General features: G+C 40.4%; 2 protein-coding genes across 4 annotated transcripts in view; both read left to right on the forward strand.

The window, feature by feature from the left end:
* Positions 1-8,517, forward strand: part of kiaa0753 (KIAA0753 ortholog) — a 30,617-nt gene extending 22,100 nt beyond the window's left edge. For both annotated transcript variants that reach the window (XM_041796706.1, XM_041796696.1), the window contains 2 exons: positions 4,364-4,591; positions 7,554-8,517. In XM_041796706.1, coding sequence (XP_041652640.1) covers positions 4,364-4,591; positions 7,554-7,704 — 379 coding nt within the window. In that variant the 3' untranslated portion in view covers positions 7,705-8,517. The remainder of the gene's footprint in view (positions 1-4,363; positions 4,592-7,553) is intronic.
* A 10,298-nt stretch (positions 8,518-18,815) lies between these two features.
* Positions 18,816-19,249, forward strand: part of pitpnm3 (PITPNM family member 3) — a 152,459-nt gene continuing 152,025 nt past the window's right edge. For both annotated transcript variants that reach the window (XM_041813635.1, XM_041813641.1), the window contains exon 1: positions 18,816-19,184. In XM_041813635.1, the coding sequence (XP_041669569.1) occupies positions 19,160-19,184 (25 nt within the window). In that variant the 5' untranslated portion in view covers positions 18,816-19,159. The remainder of the gene's footprint in view (positions 19,185-19,249) is intronic.

Genomic DNA, 19,249 nt, shown 5'->3' on the forward strand with positions numbered 1-19,249 from the left:
CAAATTATCATCGATATTCCTGCCAGACCAGGTGATACACAGACAAAAAGGATTTGCAGGATTTAAAGCATGTTCCTTTTCCAACACACCCCAAAAAAGACAGACATAGTTGGTAGAAAAACAAGAACCCATAGGAACAATGATCCAGTGCATGTGCGAAAATGTGGCAAAAAAATGCAGCCAATGTGGTCATGTTGGTCACTCTGGCATGAACAACACATGCAGGCTGATCCCACAAGTGTTCAATGCGGTTGAGATCATGTCTGCTGGCAGGCCATGCCATCCTCTCCACTCCCAAAGTCTGGAGGGTAGCCTCTGATAAACCCTGCTCTGTGGGGGGGAGTGTTGTCATCTTGGAGGATATAGTTGTATCCCAGATTGTTGAGATATGGGAGTGTCACTGGTTCCAGGCTCTCATCTTGACATTTGTCTGCACTGAAATTGTCCCCGTTGATAACAAGCCTTTTTTTTCCACTGACGGAGATGCTGCCCCACACCATCACGCTGCCTTCACCAAAAGATGTTACTCTATCAGTGCAGCAATCAGCATATTGTTCTCTGCGTCTTCTCCACCCTTTGGCCCTATTATATATTATTATATATACTACATACATACATATACTATTATATATGATCCAGCTGCCAAAGGTAGAATCTGGACTTATCACTGAACATAATGTTCCTCCTCAAGGGCAGTAATGGCAGGCCTCCTGGCAGCCCTATGAGACCAGAGATTGTCTGAGCATAGAGCTGTTGGCCATATTGTCCATATCGCTGACAGGGTAAGGAAATAGTCTTTGTGGGTTGTTGTCTCCTTGGGACAAAACAAAAGTCAATAGCAACAGCATGATAAGTTGTTTGGCATTGGCAGAGAAGATTTGGCAAATTTTTCATGGGTGAAACGTGCATACTCAGCTCTGCTGCTCATCCCACAAATGCATGTTCCTTATAAATTAGGGGCCATTTAAAAGGGAAATAAACAGACTTTCTAACGGTATAAAATTTATTGCCAGGAAGCACTGATGCAACAAAGAAATAAAATAATCCACCAAACACACATTTCCTTATTTTTTATGCTAAGTTTATATGTCACTACACCACAAATGTTTGAGTCAGCCCTGTTTAAGACCTACATCATCAAAACATTTTTTTAATGATTTTGCCAATATAATAAAGGCTTTTAAGTATTTTCTTTTTACATTTCTCTTGCTTAGAGTGCCTGACTTTTCCTCTTTTTATAGCTCATAATGTGTGTTGTCTCGGTCTAGACTGGTTGTTCTAAGCCAGATTTTCAGCCAAGAGAGGCACAACAATTGCTCCCATTTAGAGAAAAATAGTGTCATGCATGCAGTCATATGCCACACACATGGATGACACACTACAGAGAAGAAGACAGTGCTTGGTAATCTTGATTTTTTTTTGATTATGGTGTTTTATAAAGGCAAAGAGCAGGGATGGAAAGAGTTAACACTCACATTTTCAGTTTGTTCTTTCAGTCTCTGCTGTTGTTCTACCACGTGATCTGACAGAAGAGGCTTCTCTGAAGGTGGTTGTTGACTTAACACCAATATCTTAACACCTCCATTATCTATTTCCAAAACAGCATCCATTATTCTTCACCCTTGCTGTCTCGGTGCTCGCTTGAGTGCTATCAAACTACCGCTGAGACAGCAAGGGTGAGAGATTTTGATCTTTGGAAACATCAGCAGAGCGCAGATAAGATTTATGTATCCATGGTGAGGAGATCAGACACAGACCCCAATTGTGCACCCTCTCAGCAAATTCCGGCCCAGCGGCTCCATCAGCAGGTCAAACAAATCAATGGAAAGATGAAAGGTCCACTCAAAAATATTCTCAACCTTTCATGTGTTGTTTAATCTGCTCTTTCACTCTGCATGCCCTTTTTTATTCATAGCAACAGTATTTAAAAAAAAAAACCCAGAGCTGTGTTGCAATATAAAAGAATTTAGCATTTACAGTGCCTATAATAAGTATTTGCCCCCTTGGATGTTTTACCCTGGTATTGATTCTATAAATCAATCATGGTCAATATAATTTGGCTTTTATGACAAAATAAAACTACAAAAAAATCCCCTGTAATATCTAAGTGAAAACAGATTTCTACAAAGTAATGTCAATTCAATAAATATATGTTAGGTAAAATAAGTGGCTGCAAAAATATTCATCCTATTCAATCACGCAATCACAGCACTGAGTCTGTGTATAGGTCTCAATCAGACTCGCAGGCCTTGCTAGAAAATAATCTTCTTATTAGCTGTAGTTCTTTTGCAGATTGAATTAGATTGTCCTCCACTTTTCTGTATTTTGCCAAATTAATTTTACCCTTTACCATTAAGAGCCTGCCAGGGCTGGCTACAGAGAAGCATCCCCACAGCATCATGCTGCCACCTCCATGATTCAAAGTGGGGGTCTCATCAGACCAAAGAACTTTCTTCCACTTGACCATGAACTGTAGTTAAGATTCAATATGAGTTTTCTTCAACAGTGGTTTTCTCTTTGCCTCTCTCCCACAAAGCTTTGACTGGTAAAGAACCAGGGCAACAGTTGTTGCATGGAGTCTCCCATCTCAGCTGCTGGCGCTTGTAACTCCTTCAGAGTAGTCACAGGTGTCTTGGTGGCCTCTCTCACTAGTCTCCTTGCACTCTCGTGCGTCTCTCATTTTGAGAGTACAGCCTGATCGAGGCAGATTTACACATGTGCCATTTTTCTTCAATTTCTTGTTGATGGAATAAACTGAACTTCTATGGATTTTCAGTGCTATGGAAAGTTTTCTGTATCTACCCCCTAAATTATACTTTTCAATAACCTGTTCTCTGAGTTGCTTGGAGTGTTCTTTTTTCTTTGTGGTGTAATGGTATCCAGGAATTCTGATAACCCAGTGACTGGACCTTCCAGACATAGCTGTCTTTAAACTACTATCACTTGAGACATATTGATGGCACTCAGGCAATTGTGAGACTGCTAGCACCAATTGGCTGGACTTCTGTTGAATTAGGCCAATCACAGAATGTTTATGCAATCACTTATTGTACCTTACATATGTTTACAGATAATAAACGTTTTTTTGTACTTTTTTCTTTTGTTAAAAAAAGCTAAATTATATTGACCATGATTGATTTATAAAATTAATTAAAGGGTAAAACATCCAAGAGGGCTTAATACCTTTTACTGGCACTGTATAAGAAAATGCACCAGTGTATGTACTATATTCTCTCTACAGCAGTGATCTTGTTAGTCTTGTTTGGATCACAATCTCTGCACCACATTTGTCCTTGTCTAGCACAGCTTCAGCAGCTGTATTGCTCACTGTGTGGTCCAGTCCTTTTCCAGGTCCTCTGACACATTGCTAGACATTTTAAAGTAAAGTAGGATTACATCAGAATGAGAACTTCAAAGCCACTTGATATGATCCTGCCAGTGCCGTTCATCTGTCTTGGTCTGTGGAAGTCATGTGAAGGCCAAGTTGCACTGTAGGTGGGCGAGGAGAGGATGTTTTTTTTAGCAATTCAGTCATCTCATTTGTGCTTCCCTGTCAGTCACAGCCCACAGAGATTTCAAGATAGATATATACAGTTGCTTCTTGTCCTTTTGTGTTCTCATTGAGCTTTATAGGGAAGAATAGAGTCTAAAAGAACCATTAACAGTTGGCAGGAACTGTTCCAATACTTGAATTTCTCAGATTTATTCTGTCTTTGTCTGAATCATATCTTTTGACAGGCTCCGTGTTTGTTTTTTAATATTGCACAAAAAGTGTGGGTGTTTTTCTGACTTTGTGTTATGCTGTGGATTGCTGCTGTTTTTGTTGTTTTCAAACGTTTTGTCCTCAGATGCCCATCAGACAGCAAATCATCCCATTTTGGGACTACAAGTCGAGCTAACTGTGCAGGCACTTTGATATCAATGGCCACCCCACAGTTTGTAGTCACCACAGACAAAACAGAGACCAGTTCAGCCGAGGCCGCTGAGCACAATAGAGAGGCACTTAGCTTCTGGAGCTGCTGCAACACTAAATATAGCACCGAGAGTGCCGTCGCAGGAGCCAGGCTGATTTGTCCGAGCAGAGAGGATTATAAAGTCAGACCACGGCAATGCCCAGCTGAGCCCCCGGCTCACTCCAACACCTCTCCTAAATTCATCATCCTCGGCTGCGTATCAAGCTCGGCAAGGGTTTCTGGTCAATCACAACGATGCACTCCATTCCGACTCCCCCCTCGTCAATAAACTCCTCTCCACTGCCACAGCACTCAGAGGCCCTTTACCCACTTTGTACAGTGTAAGCCGTCAAGGTAATAAAAAGGTGTCGCAAAACATGAGCCTCCTCTTGTGTTTTCTTCTCGCACAGCATCCTCTCTGAGAGCAGCCTGACAGAGGAGGTGTCCCAAGAGCAGAAGCAGCCCACACACAGCAACGTCTTCCTGGGCACAGCGGAGCAAAGCAGAGCGACTGTTATCTCTGTGCCAGGTAGCATGCTGGGAAACATCCGGAGATATAGGGAGGACTATGAGGCCTTCCTGCACAGAGTGGCATACAAGGATGTCAGCAGTTTCAAACCATGGGCTGTCGCAGAAAGGTAACAGAGAAAAGGATGGTGGACAGAAACTGAAAGGAAATGGTGCTGGGAAAAAAAAGCTTTTTGTGTTTTTATGAGGTCATATAGAAGGCTCTTTACACATAAAGTAAGCAATACTGAAGATTAGATTTTATAACCCTTGTTACTCAAAAGTTGGGGTGTTATATAAATATGTTATATAAAATGTAAATGAAAACAAAACAAGGTGAGTTTTAAACAGTAAAACCCCATATTTTTTCCATCAATATTTTTATTTGACTTTTAGAACCACATGTTGTCGCTTTTCAGGAGCATCATACTTATCCAGACATAAAGGTGCTGCTTTTATCAACAAAACAGAGAGTTTAGACTCTTGACACAGATGATTAAGGTGTGCTTCATATTTCCATGTTTCAAGGAAATATCACACAGAGGACATGCAGACAATGTAAAGGAGTCCTGTCCTGACATACTACCCTTAGAAAAGAGGCGAAAAGACAAGTCAGATCAATTTCTCTTCCACTATTGTCAGAGGTCCTGTCCCTCTGATTTTGATTAGCAAGTGAGGGAGAAGTGACAATGACGAACGCAGCGCTGTTCAAAAAGTTGAAAAGTTGTCAACCGAGAACGCTTTGAGTATGGCAGCTGACACTGTTTTAATGATTTTATAAATCAGTCACATTCATTATAATTTGTCTTTTTTGGGCAAAAAAATTACAAAATGTCAAAGTGAAAACAGCTTTCTTCAAGGTAATGTCAGTTACGAAAATAAAAATATGTAATGTCAGTCAGTAAGTGGATGAATCTTTGGCTGCAGTCATAGCACTGAGTCTGTGTGCTTGGAATGTTCTTTTGTCTTCGTGGTGTAGTGGTAGCCAGGAATACTGTTTACCTGGTGATTGGACCTTCCAGACACAGGTGTTTTTATACTACAATCACTTGAGAGATATCCACTGCACTAAGGTGATCCTCATGTCATTCATTGTGAGACTACTGGTACCAATTGGCTGGACCCCTGTTAATTTAGGTGTGTCACCTTAAAAGGGGGTGAGTATTTATGTAGTCACTTTACATTACATGCCTTTCTTTAATTGCCAGTACTTTGTAGAAATATGTCTTTCCTTTGACATTAAAGAGGCTTTTTGTGTTTCCTTTTGTCAAACAGACAATTTTGACCATGATTGATTTATAAAACCAATTAAATGGTAAAACTTCCTGGGAGGGAATGCTTTCTATTGGCACTGTATAGTTTTAGATTTTACAGAATGTGTCTGCCAACTCTCTAGGAACTGTGTTGTACAACCAAATCCTCACAGAAACATGATTTGAACTTCTTGACCCCTGTTTTGTCTCTGGATGTGTCTTGCAGACATGATACTCACTCTGAGAGTCACGCAGAGGTTATCGTTTAGATGATGCATTTCTGGTGGCCTTTCTTCTTCTCTCCCACTCACAGATTTACATACCTAACAGAATCTTTAAGTTGCTGCAATACAGATGACTTCCTCTCAAACTCCAATCATACTATGTTTATTTGAGGTATTAATTTCAGACTCATAGATGCCTACTTTCTCTACATCAAGGGTGCAAATTTATAGGGAAAAAATACACATTTTTGGGTATGACTTCATGGCTCATTACCAGGAAATCAAAGTTTCAAGAGATGGATCTGCACTCTACTAAATTTGGAAGGAAAATAAAGGTATTATGTGAGGAGAAGCCTCCCAATTATCTCAGTGTTTTGTGGAGACAGAACACACACATCGAGCCAGGTACTTCCCTGGCTTCTCTGTCTCAGTGCAGAAACCTGTCTGTGTGATGTGATGGTAATGAGCAGCCAAGTGCTGCAGAGGAGTCAGACCATCATGGATGATCTCACTCTGCTAAGAGACTGGTGACGAAGTAATGAAACTTTCTGCAAACAAAAAAGCAATATATATATCAAGCTGCATTAAGCATCCTTTGAAGTTCTTTGATCCTTTTTCTACACCTTCAGCGGTGGACAGATGAGTATGGAAATGGAAGGCAAAACAGCAAGATAATTATTCAGTGGTTAGAGGAACTTATGCTTCATATTCATGCATTGACACCAAGCTTGTGTAGCACAATTACTGGTGCATGCTATGAGAGATAATTTAGTTTTTACGGTGGAATTTCATTATTTTTAATCACATAGAATATGAAGAGTCATTCGGCAGTGTTAGCATGGCTTTTACCACATTAATGTTATTAAAAATTTCCTAATGGCTGTTCCCAATCCCTAATGGTAGCTCCTTCACTCTGGTTCGGCGTGTATTCAGCAGTGGGTGCAAAATGTTCTAGCATTGACCAAAAAAAGGGTACAGACAGTTCAACAACACACAATAACTCATTGTTTTCTTGCACCGACGTCCTGATGTTTGGAGGTTTTGTGGGGCTCTGGAAGAGAAGAAAAGAGAAGAAAAAGAGAACACCACTTTCACTCATCCTCTACGATCCTGCCTCTGTGTCTGTGTGTGTGTTGACCTAGATAATAATCAAAACACTGAAATTTAGCTCAGTGCTGCTCCCAGCCCACCAGTCTCTTTGAGTTATTTTCATTCATTTAATGCCTCTCAAGGCAAAGCGAATTTCTTGCCGTTTTTCATGTCAAGCTCTGAAAATCTGGTGAGGAAAAACCTGCTTAAATCACAGCGCCTGCTGAATCTAGATTAATGATACAAGGTTAATGATTTACATTTTGTGTGATTACAAATCCATTGATGGCAGTAGTGTGTAAATTTTATGACCTTTTCAAGCACTTGTTTTAAAGGTCTAGTAACAAATCTATTTGCAATAACAATAGAAAGATGAGGTAACAACAGTGAAGATTACACACTTAGACTGCCTTGATTCTTTCAGTATTTTTGAGCATTGTCATACACGCTCATTTTCTGTTATTATTGGGATTCAAATCATGATGTTTTAAAGTCTGATTTTCCTTTCTTTTTGTCTCACTCTGCAGCCTGGCAGATGAGTTGCTATCGGAGGCGCTGGCTGACATTGCTGCAGAGTTTCAGGATGTCATGGAGGAGTATGCGGAGGCGGTTTTCACCTCAGAGTTCCTTCAGCCAATCCACTCACCTCCAGCTTCAGCGGCGGCTCTGGTTAGCTAATAGGAAGCAGCAGGAGACTGGCAGGGCCAAACTGCTTCAGTATCAAAACATATTTATTTATCAGCATTTCAGGCTTATTGTACAGATGATTTCAATATCAAGAAGCATTTTTGGCAAAGGACGGTGATTTTTTGCGCGTTTCAACAGATATTTCACTTTTTTTTATTGCATTAAGGACAAATAGGCATTAATTAATGCCTTGGTGTGACCAGGTATGACTTTAATTCGGTTTTCAGATATCTTTCTATGAAGCTGCAGCAGATAAGATGCTGAATCACACAGGGAGCATGAGTCATGTTACCCTTTGTGATCCATCTGTAACTGTGATTGAATTCCACAGGGTAAAGTTAGTTTAGTTTAGATAAGCTTGGAGAGACCATTACGACATCACAGAGGATTATAAGATTACGGCGCTCCCGTTGCACTTGGTTTAAATCTCCCTGAGGATTACTCGCACTTTGTATTTTCATGTTGGAATATGGAAATAAATTAATTGCATACGGTCTCCAAAAAGAATGATGTAGAAAGCCAAGAGCATCGTGTGTTCAATCTATTGTGACTGGATTTTGTCTTTTGCTTTTAGATTAAATAAAAAGGGTTTAAACAGAAAAGAGTGTTATCCTTCACTGTTTTATATACAGTGTGTAAGGGTGCTGGTTGTGAACATGTGATAATGTTGAGCAGTTCTTTGCAATGAGCTTTTTGGTGCATTTCTTTATACTTTTTATACAAACATGTCAACTGGCTTATATACTGTTGCCACTGCTGAACTGAATCCTGCATCTTAATGGTGTAAAATGTCAACTCCACATGCAAAATAAACATGACAGATTTGGCAGACCAAGAAAGTGTTGCGTCCCTTGAGAGCCACATGAAAGCTGCATGGACAGAGCCGAGGGGACACATCCAGATGTTGTGCTGGCCTGTGGGGACCAGCCTTCGACAGCAGACACACACAGTGACTAAATGAATTAGCTCACACTGAATCTGCCGCTCATATTTTCTCTCAGGCTGGGACTTTGCGTGGGCGTCTGTATATGTGCAGCCTTTCACAGGCACCAGCTCTGTGTAAATTTCTTCCTTTCTATGAAGGACAGATAGACATCAGCTGGCACAAGGCAAGGGGGGGGGGCTGTGTTGTCATCTTTACATGAACATAAAGGCTGTTCTGACATTGTCAGACATGAAACTCAATTTCAGGGTCTAATTTCTCATTATTTTTGCCATTGTCATGCCTCTGAAATTGAAATGTGGTCTGCCAAATGTGCCACTTCAAAGACAAAGCTGGCTATATTTTCTTTTCTGCCTCCTCAGCAGGCACCACTTAGTGTTTGACTGTGAAACTGTGTTGTCAGCAAACCATGCAGCAGTGCTATGTATTTTTATATTTCTTTATGCAAATCCGGCTCTGTACTGATGCCAAAATCTAGTTTTTTTTCTGCTTGCTGGGCCTTTACTTAATCTACTCATGAAGACTCACAGCCAGATGTTTCTGTGCACAGATCAGAATCAGCAGTGCTTTGCACATGATTATAATCTTTAAATGGTCAAGGAGGGTCATCCTTGCCACCAGCCAGCGCTGACTCATTATCAGAGCTAATTTCAGACATAGAGAGGACGCAGACTGCAGTGTATTCACCATGCATTGAAGGGGCACTTAACTCTACAGCACAGGTACATCAAACCTGCTTTGTGACATCTGGGTGGCCTCTGAAACACTTCCACGTGATGGAAAGTACTCAAACCAGATGGATATGAAACATTTGAGCGTCTTACTCGTGTTGCTGTATTTTTGAGTGATGTTCTGGAGGATTTCTACTGAGACACTTGAAATGCAAATACCAGCATTGTTTGCATTTAAAACAGCGTAAATCCCATTGTAGGTCTCTTTTAGTCAAATATCTGTTCAGGCTTCATTTGCTTTATTTTACAGAACACATGAGAATCTTTTGCTTGATTGCATCAACTGTTTTTGCAATGTTTGGACAACTATGGGGAAAAACACAATGGCTTATCATGTGAGACAAGTCCTAAGCAGAATTCGTGCTGAGAGCTAACTTGTGCACAAGGAGAAATTTGGAGCATAAAAAGTTTTCTGTGAACCTCAAAGCATATTCAAGTCTGAATCAACAGTTATACTACTAGTACACACATGGACAAAATTGTTGGTACCCCTCTGTTAATGAAAAAAAACCCACAGTGGTCACAGAAATAACTTGAATCTAACAAAAGTGATAATAAATAAAAATTCAATGAAAATTAACCAATGAAAATCAGACATTGCTTTTGAATTGTGGTTCAACAGAATTATTTTACAAAACAAACTCATGAAACAGGCCTGGACAAAAATGATGGTACCCTTAACTTAATATCTTGTTGCACAACCTTTTGAGGCAGTCACTGCAATCAAACGATTTCTGTAACTTTCAATGAGACTTCGGCACCTCTCAGCAGGTATTTTGGCCCACTCCTCATGAGCAAACTGCTCCAGTTGTCCCAGGTTTGAAGGGTGCCTTCCCCAGACGGCATGTTTCAGCTCCTTCCACAGATGTTCAATAGGATTTAGATCAGGGCTCATAGAAGGCCACTTCAGAATAGTCCAATGTTTTGCTCTTAGCCATTCTTGGGTGTTTTTAGCTGTGTGTTTTGGGTCATTATCCTGTTGCAAGACCCATGACCTGTGACTGAGACCAAGCTTTCTGACACTGGGCTACACATTTCTCTCTAGAATACCTTGATGGTCTTGAGATTTCATTGTACCCTGCAGAGATTCAAGACACCCTGTGCCAGATGCAGCAAAGCAGCCTCAGAACATAACAGAGCCTCCTCCATGTTTCACAGTAGGGACAGTGTTCTTTTCTTGGTATGCTTCATTTTTGCGTCTGTGAACATAGAGCTGATGTGCCTTGCCAAAAAGTTCCAGTTTTGTCTCGTCTGTCCATAGGACATTCTCCCAGAAGCTTTGTGGCTAGTCAACATGCAGTTTGGCAAATTCCAGTCTGGCTTTTTTATGATTTGTTTTCAACAGTGGTGTCCTCCTTGGTCGTCTCCTATGAAGTCCACTTTGGCTTAAACAACGACGGATGGTGCGATCTGACACTGGTGTACCTTGACCTTGGAGTTCACCTTTAATGTCTTTGGAGGTTGTTCTGGTTTCTTTTGTTACCATCCGTATTATCCGTCTCTTCGATTTGTCATAAATTTTTTCTCCTGCAGCCACGTCCAGGGAGGTTGGCTACAGTCCCGTGGATCTTAAATTTCTGAATAATATGTGCAACTGTAGTCACAGGAACATCAAGCTGCTTGGAGATGGTCTTATAGCCTTTACCTTTAACATGCATGACTATAATTTTCTTTCTAATCTCCTGAGACAACTCTCTCCTTCGCTTCCTCTGGTCCATGTTTAGTGTGGTACACACCATGTCACCAAACAGCACAGTGACTACTTGTCACCCTTTAAATAGGCCGACTGACTGATTACAAGTTTGTAGACACCTGTGATGCTAATTAGAGGACACACCTCAGTTGAACATGTCCCTATGGTCACATTATTTTCAATCTTTTCTAGGGGTACCATCATTTTTGTCCAGGCCTGTTTCATGATTTTGTTTTGTAAAATAATTCTGTTGAACCACAGTTCAAAAGCAATGTCTGATTTTCATTGGTTAATGTTCATTGAATTTTTATTTATTATCACTTTTGTCAGATTCAAGTTATTTCTGTGACCATTGTGGGTTTTTTTTCATTAACAGAGGGGTCCCAACAATTTTGTCCATGTGTGTAAATGAGGGAAATAATCTAAAGGTTTTCACCTGAGAAAGATCAAACATAGTCTAGCTTGAATGCAAGTGCTATCTTGCTAAAGAGGTAGACCTAAAGTTCTCCATGAATCCTGTTTTCACAGTGATTACTTTAAGGATGAAGAGGAACAGATGGTTTAAGTGCCTGTTTGGTGTCCATGTGTTTTTCATGATTGATTACATACCTTATAAATGTATGTCAACTTTCTTGGGACTCCAGCTTTCGTTTTGCATGAGTGACAATAATGTTTATCTGTGTAATGATAAGATACTATTTGATTTCCTCGAGTTATTGATGATTCACCAGTTAGTGACTGCTTGTTGTTATACTACACTGACTGTAGAAGATTGTGTGCATAATTACCAGGTTAATTCAATATTTTTAAATATTTTACATCTATTTGTGTTGCTGTTCTTTTATCAATATAAGTTCAATCAGGAGAGAGTTTAACAAAAATTATTTTGATGAAAGAGAAATGTGATAAGTCTTTGGCAGTAAGACTCCATCATACACTGAAAAAAGTAAAACATTGGTTGAACTTTAAAAAAAATAAAGCAATTAGTCGCACGAAACATTTTGAATTGAATCAATCTTTTTTTTTAATTAGGTAAATGTAAATTTTTTAAGTTCATAGAAACTATGTTTAAAGGTTTAGCAAACCTAATTATTTTAGATTGTCCTAAACTAAAAATAAAAATTTCCCTTAATCAACCGATAGAAATATTCCACTCATTTGAACTTAAAATGTTTAAGTTCATACAACCATTTTAGAAAGGTAATATTTTTTAGGTTGTTTCAATTAAGAAACAATAGTTGTTTTGGGGGGCTTCAGCCTATCCCAGCCAATTTAAAGTCACCAATTAACCTAATGAGCATTTTTTTGGAGGCCAGAGTACCCAGAGAGAACCCATGCATGCACAGGGGGAACATGCTAACTCCACACAGAGAGGCCCTGACTGGGAAGCGAACCAGCGACCTTCTTGCTGTGTGGCAACAGCGCTAACCCCTGCGCTGCCGTGCCTCCCTCAACTCAACTTGACACATTTCTCCTGAAAACTCCTGCTACTTTGGCCTGATGGGAGAGCAGAAATGTATTAAAGAGGACATATTTTTCCCTTTAAGACAAGTTTATAGTGGTCTCAGAGGTCCCCAAAACACACCTGTGAAGTTTATTGCTGAAACAACAGTAGTATAGGACTCTTGCAGGAAATGTCACTCTCCTGATGTTTTAGGCACTTCTATCCAAAGTTTAGGACCTAACTGGGATTTGAACTATCAATCTCCCAGTCAAGAGTCAGCAGGGTAACCCATTGAGCTAGCCAGCATCTCTGCTAGTAACTGAGAGGAGGATCAAGAGAGTTCACATATTTTTGTTAGAAAAACCTGAAAAAGTGTTTTTTGCATAAAATTGCCACCATCTAAGAACAAGAACGTCTCAGAAGATGAGAAGCTGACAGTCTCTGAACTTGGGCTGTCACATCTGTAACCTCTGGCGATAAACCTCAGCAATAAGCACAATCTCTTAAAGGGAGCCATGAAGGCTAAGGATAAATTGTATTTGGATTAATTCAACTGCACAGAAAGCTTATGTTTTTCCTTTCCGTTACCAACTTGGCACTTTCTTCTCAGTCGAAGTCAGTCCGCTGGATGCCTGTGCTGGAGCGTAGAGGGAGAGCCACTCAGAAAGTGACGGCTGCTGTTGCATCAAGTGTTTTTTGAATCCACTCGGGACCTATGGGATGTTGTTATGAATGCGCATGCACACAGCAGGCTTAATGCAATAAAAATACATTGATCCAATCAAATTTACCTTCCTGCTTTTCAAAAACCATTAAACAGTCGACTACTGCTGTCTGCTGTTGGAAAACTTTGTTTTACTAATGGTTAGTGATCAGTGAGTACAGATAGGTCACAGCCTTTATATTGAGGCCAACCTGGGCTTTAAGAACATCTGTGCTGAAGTAATGTCTATTTAGACCGTCTCCACTGTTAAGACGTGTTTTGACAAAGCATGATTAGACAACAGAACAGCCTGCCATTGGTTTTCATGTGATAACCACTGTGGGGAAACAATATGATGGCTAACTCTAAGCTAGTGACAGAAACTTCAAAAACTGATTCAAAATGGAGAAAAAGACGGTTCAAATTTGAGTTACTGGTGTGGAATTGATCTTAAAAAACACCAGAAAGTCACCCAAGTTCCAGGCTCACTGGAAAAGCTAACCTAAGGGTTACAAAGGCATGGATAGTGTCATTGTAACGGCACAACAGCAGGCTTCAAGAGTTGAACAAATTAAGTGGCTATGATTTACAGTACAAAAGATCTTTAACTTTTTGTAACCTGTGTCTCCTCTTGTCCTAAATGACAGCATCCATGCTGGTTAAATATTTTGTTTTAGCTTGTCATGGGCAACTGTATCTTAATTCGCCCTTTTACTATGTGGAGATCAAGGTTCAATCCCTGGTCCCATCCATATATAACGCTTCAAGTAACCTATGATTAACATTGTTAATCAGTTCAGTTTGAGTTCCCATAGCTGCTATGCTGATGACATACAGCTGTATTTTTCAAGATGCACTTCTTTTTTTTAGATTTCTTTTGCGTGTTGCCTTCAATAAAAAGCTAGATAAAAAGAGAGATGAGAAATACAGGGAGAGAGAGGGGGAAGACGTGCATCAAACACCTCGCCTGCAACCTGTGCACTGAGGACTCTTGCCTCTGGGCTACGGCTAGAGCACCAACTGAGCTAAACAGGCACCCATACCCTCCAGATCTGCCTGGCTGTAATCCTGGGGTACATTATACTCAACTTCCCTCAGTTTAATTCAGAAAAGATCCTGAAGTCATTGAAGTGTATCTGATTACTACAGGAGAGTTAAATCAAGAATCATGTAATATAAATTAACAAATACTCTCTCATTCACTGTTTTAGATTTGAGTATTTGGTTTCATGTTCAAGAACCAAAGCGAAGAAAAGTGTGGAGAAATATGCCATGCCTCTGAAGTTGTGCCAAAAATGATAGAAAACAGAAGTTTGCAGTGTTTTAATTACATATACATACAAATGCAAATGTTTTATATGCCATAAAAGCAAATTCAAGTGCACTGTAGCTCAATGCAATGGATTGAGGACAGCATGTTTTTTTGCATTTCCTCATCTTCTTACCAGTAGACCAACATTACTCACTAATCATTTGATTTCAGGGACTAAAGGGTAAAAACAAATAAAAAGAATATTTCCTCAAACATCAGAAGAAAAAAAGAAAGGAGCGCATCTCTGAGCCTCTATCATTCTTCCATCCCTGACTTTGAAGAATTGCCGTTTTACCATCACACGATGCATCACGTTGACTGTGACACTTTAGTGGTGGAATGTTTTAGTATAAATCACAATAATTTAAAGTGCAGGAATCTCAGACACCTAGTTTATTGTTCTGCTACCACCGACCCAGTTAAGTTGCTGATTTTGCTGTTCCACCCACAAAGTCGCTGAATTGTTTTCTCAGACAGGGAGCAACAACAAATCTGCACCTCAGGTGTGAAATCCTGGTTTGCTGACTGCCACATATTGTATTTTGTGACTCTTTAATGGCTCCCAGGAAACCTTGCGCTGCTATAACAGGTCTCGCCTACATCTTCCAAGAGCCTTAGATCATTCTAGCAGACTGAGTCAAACAGAGTCTAAAGGTACCATTCTTTGACTGCCTCTGAATCACCTAAAAAGTTGGTGTTATGTATTTTCTGCTCTCTTTTTTGATGTTTTTCTTTCCCATTTTTATCTTTTTCTGATGAATAAGGCCTGTATAATTTGGATTACATTGTGTCCTAACTCTTTCTCTCTTCTTACTAAAGACTTTCATTGAATTTAATTAGCCTTTTATTCTGCTGGAGTCAGTAAGTGCAGTGAATTGGTGTAATCAGGGCTATCTGTCTTCCTGGCATCTTTGCCTTTAGGTCTTTCACTGCTAGTTTTTCTAAGCTGGATTAGGGACTCTGGTTTGTTGGTTTAATGTGTTTTGATATTTCTCTGCCTTCATTATAAACCTACACTGGCTGCATGTATTCCTGGAGTGTGGTAATGTAGTGTGCCCACACTTAGATTCCGCAGCAAAAGTTTGGCCACGGGCATTTTCCTCAGCCAATAACATCCATTCAGGCAGACACATCTGTAAAGTGATGCCTTAGCCAGTCACAATCCTGCAGGGACCATGTGACCTCATGTTTGGTCCCAACACATGCCTTGTAGAGTGTGAATGTGCACCGCTTGTGCTAAGGGAGGAACCTATTTTGCATCAATTTAGGTCAAGCATTTCTGCAGCAAGGGTCAAGTTAAGCTACTAAATGAAGTAGAGGCACCCATTAGGAAAAATCAGATTAGACTCGGTCACACATCTGGATTTAGAGGATTTAGAGCCAAGGGAACATGATCATAGTGCTCTCTTTAAAATCTCTTATCCCTAGAAAGCAAAAGTAAACGGGAGAAACATCTTCCTTGGTCTGAGGGCTTTATTTTGAAGGGGTTTAATTTTGCTTGTCAGAGTCCGAAAGCTTTTCTGTTCTGCTCTGATGACTACCTCGGCGTGACCAAGGTGGCACCTACTGCTGCAGTGATGGATGGTTGACAGGCGTGGCAGCTTTCACCCCAGTGATTTATTGTTATTCTACTCTTCATTTTATACCTCATCATCTCCTTTTTCTCTGAAATGCTGCAATAATACAACAGCACTACTTTGCATTTAGAACAATGGACATTGAAATTATGTTTTTCTACCTCAGATGTAGTATCACGCTAAATGTATGTATAATTCAGGGAGAGGCTATTGATTTTGTTGTCCTTTATCCCCATATCTAAAAATATTCCTATTTTGAAATCACATTCACCTATTTTATTAAAAATATTTACTTCATCGTAACCTTGATTTAACAATCACACCCTGCAGAGGGAAAAATACACAGCTACTACTTTTCCACCTTTATATTTAATATCATGGGCTTTCTAATTATTTCATTCAGTTTGACTGATCATTATGTAAGCATACCTGTTCTTGTTATGATGTGGTGTGAGAAATATAATTTTGAATAAAATATTTTAATTCTGTGACATTTACTGTGTCTGAAATGGTCATTACTTGCTGTTTGTGTTTGCTGTCCATCAGAGGGACAATCTGTTATTGACGTTTAAAACAATAGTTTAACAAGTGAGAGAGAAACAAATAGTTCATTTTTGTAAAGCAAATAAATTACACATTAATTTTTTTTAACCTATATTAACCTATATATTTTTCATTACAAATATCTTTCTACTATTAAATAGTTAAAATATTAGTTTTACCTACAAAAGAAGGATCTTCATGAAAAAAAACACAATTTACAATGAAGTATTAAGCACTTTACAAAAAAAAAATGGTCACTTTAAGTAAAAATCAAGAATATCTATCTTACAATGAATGATTAAAATATTAATCCATCAATCAACTCAGCTGCATTGGGGTTTGTCCACATGGAGTTGCCGTAGTCAACAATGTTTGTGACGTCACTGGAAAGTGCAGGAAGAAGGCGCAGGCCCCCGGACACATCTGGTACCTACACCGTCACAACTGTTTTAGGCTATTGGGACATCATCAGTACGGCCAGGGGCTCATGGCAACCCTACTTCCTGTCCAGACTGTGCCTTAGACCAGTGGTTCTCAACTGGTCCGCCTCAGGACCCACCAGTCTGTCTTACAACAGATCACAACCCAAGTTTCCAAAACATTTTCAACAATGCATGTTTAGTTAATTGAATATGTTCCAGTCTGGAGCATGATTGAACCAAAACACCCAGTGGCGTGCACAGACTTTTTCAAGGGCAGGGGCGAAAAGAAGAAAAAGGGCACATACAGCGCATTCTCACCACTAAATAGGGCACTAAGTTTCGCGTGTTTTCGAGGGCACTTTAGACATGTTTATATGTTATACAAATGGCACATAATATAGCCACAAACAGACTAACTAGATAGACTACTCAAGTTAGTTTGTAGTTAGGATCAGCATCCACAAGAACTGTGTAGATTCAACGTTGGACTGTGAAGAACACACAGAAAAAAAAAATCCCTGGGGGGTCTGGGGGTCTTCCCCCAGAACATTTTCAATTAAGTAGATGCCATTTCCTGTATTCTAGTGCATTTTAACACCATGTTAGCACCAGATAATTCAAACTGGTTCTGTGAGATATAGTTCTGGCTCAATGTAGATCAAAAAAGGGCCCAACATAAAAGTCATTGCAACAGTAATGTTTCATAGTATTTCTTGGTCCTAATGGTCTTCTGGAGTTTAGTGTGATTTCTTCACCCAAGAGGGCAGTTTAGTGTGTTTTGCCAATGAGGAAAAACATGCCTTTTTGCCCACTTTAGCACATGTTTTGGCTCTCGAGGGCACTTTAACGTGTATTTTGGCTTCCAAAAAGGCACTTTAGCATGTGCTTTGGCTCCAAAGAGGGCACTGTAACACACGTTTTGGCTCTCCAGGGCACTTAAGCATGTGTTTTGGCTCCCAAGAGGGCACTTTAGCGCATGTTTTTTAACAACTGGGCCACGGGGGGGCAATTTCACAGTAAAACAGGGTAAGATAAAAGGTATCCGTGCATATCCAAAAAGGACTTCAGGACTTTTGTCACCATTATTTTCACCCACTGAAAACTGCTCCATGTCCCACTTTTGGGCGCCGACCCATCAGTTGAGAACCACTGCCCTAGACCATGCTGGCCACATCCACCACTTACAGTGCTCTACCAGTGTAGAATTTGCACCAACACAAGCAGCCTAATAGGAAAACTGCTTGTTGAAAAGATGGTAAGGGAAACAGCAGACTACTCCTCTCATCCTTAAACCCCATCTTGTCTTCCACATGCATTTAACAACCACGCTCTGAAAGGGAAAATTACACAGTCAGGACCCTTTTATGTGATGATATAGCCTTGCTTTATGTTCACGATTGTTTAATTCGTGTAATTTTGGGCAGATCATTTTATTCTAGATCTAATTAAATGGAAATAACACCTCATCAAATTAACTGTAATGACTGAATCTGCCACATGATTTTCTCAGCGAAATTCAGTGGAAGGCTTTTTTAAAATATATATCGCTCGGGATACCCCTTGAGCATTTTGCAAAGTCAGAAACAGGTGATAAGAAAGAACGGACGCCCTTCAGCCGCGGACGTGCGCGCACCGCTGGAGGCAGTCGAGCTGCAGACCCGGGCTCGTTTGGAGGAACTCCGGCTGATGTTAGCGGTGGAGAGCAGAGCAGAGCAGAGGAGAGGAGAGGGGGACTGGAGCAGGGTGGGCATGACATGTGAGCCAAATCTGCTCAGATACAACAAACAGCTAAAGTATGTCTGCGGCAGGGGCGGGTCGACGCTGTGAGGGACCCGACTCAGGTGAATAAGAGAAAAGCTGAATTATCACCTGTTTTGGAGGTTTCTTTATCTCCAGTGAGGGGACACCGACACGGCGGCTGAAGCGTCCCCGTGCCTCCTTTACCCTGCCTCAGCGCGGCAGGCGTCAAGGTGCCGCAGGAGGGAGAGCCGCTGTTTCGTGAACAACTGGAGCAAGACGTTTCTGCGCAGATAAACGCCTCGGCTTTACTAAAAGACGGACCCACGGGAGTGGACACCATGTCAAAGGAGACGAGAGGGAAAGGTAAGTCTCGTGCAAACAGGTAGCGAGCTACGTCTCGTGCTGCTGGTTGTTGGCGCGCTCACAGC

The sequence above is a fragment of the Cheilinus undulatus genome, linkage group 2 (assembly GCF_018320785.1).
Source record: "Cheilinus undulatus linkage group 2, ASM1832078v1, whole genome shotgun sequence".
NCBI lineage: Eukaryota > Metazoa > Chordata > Actinopteri > Labriformes > Labridae > Cheilinus > Cheilinus undulatus.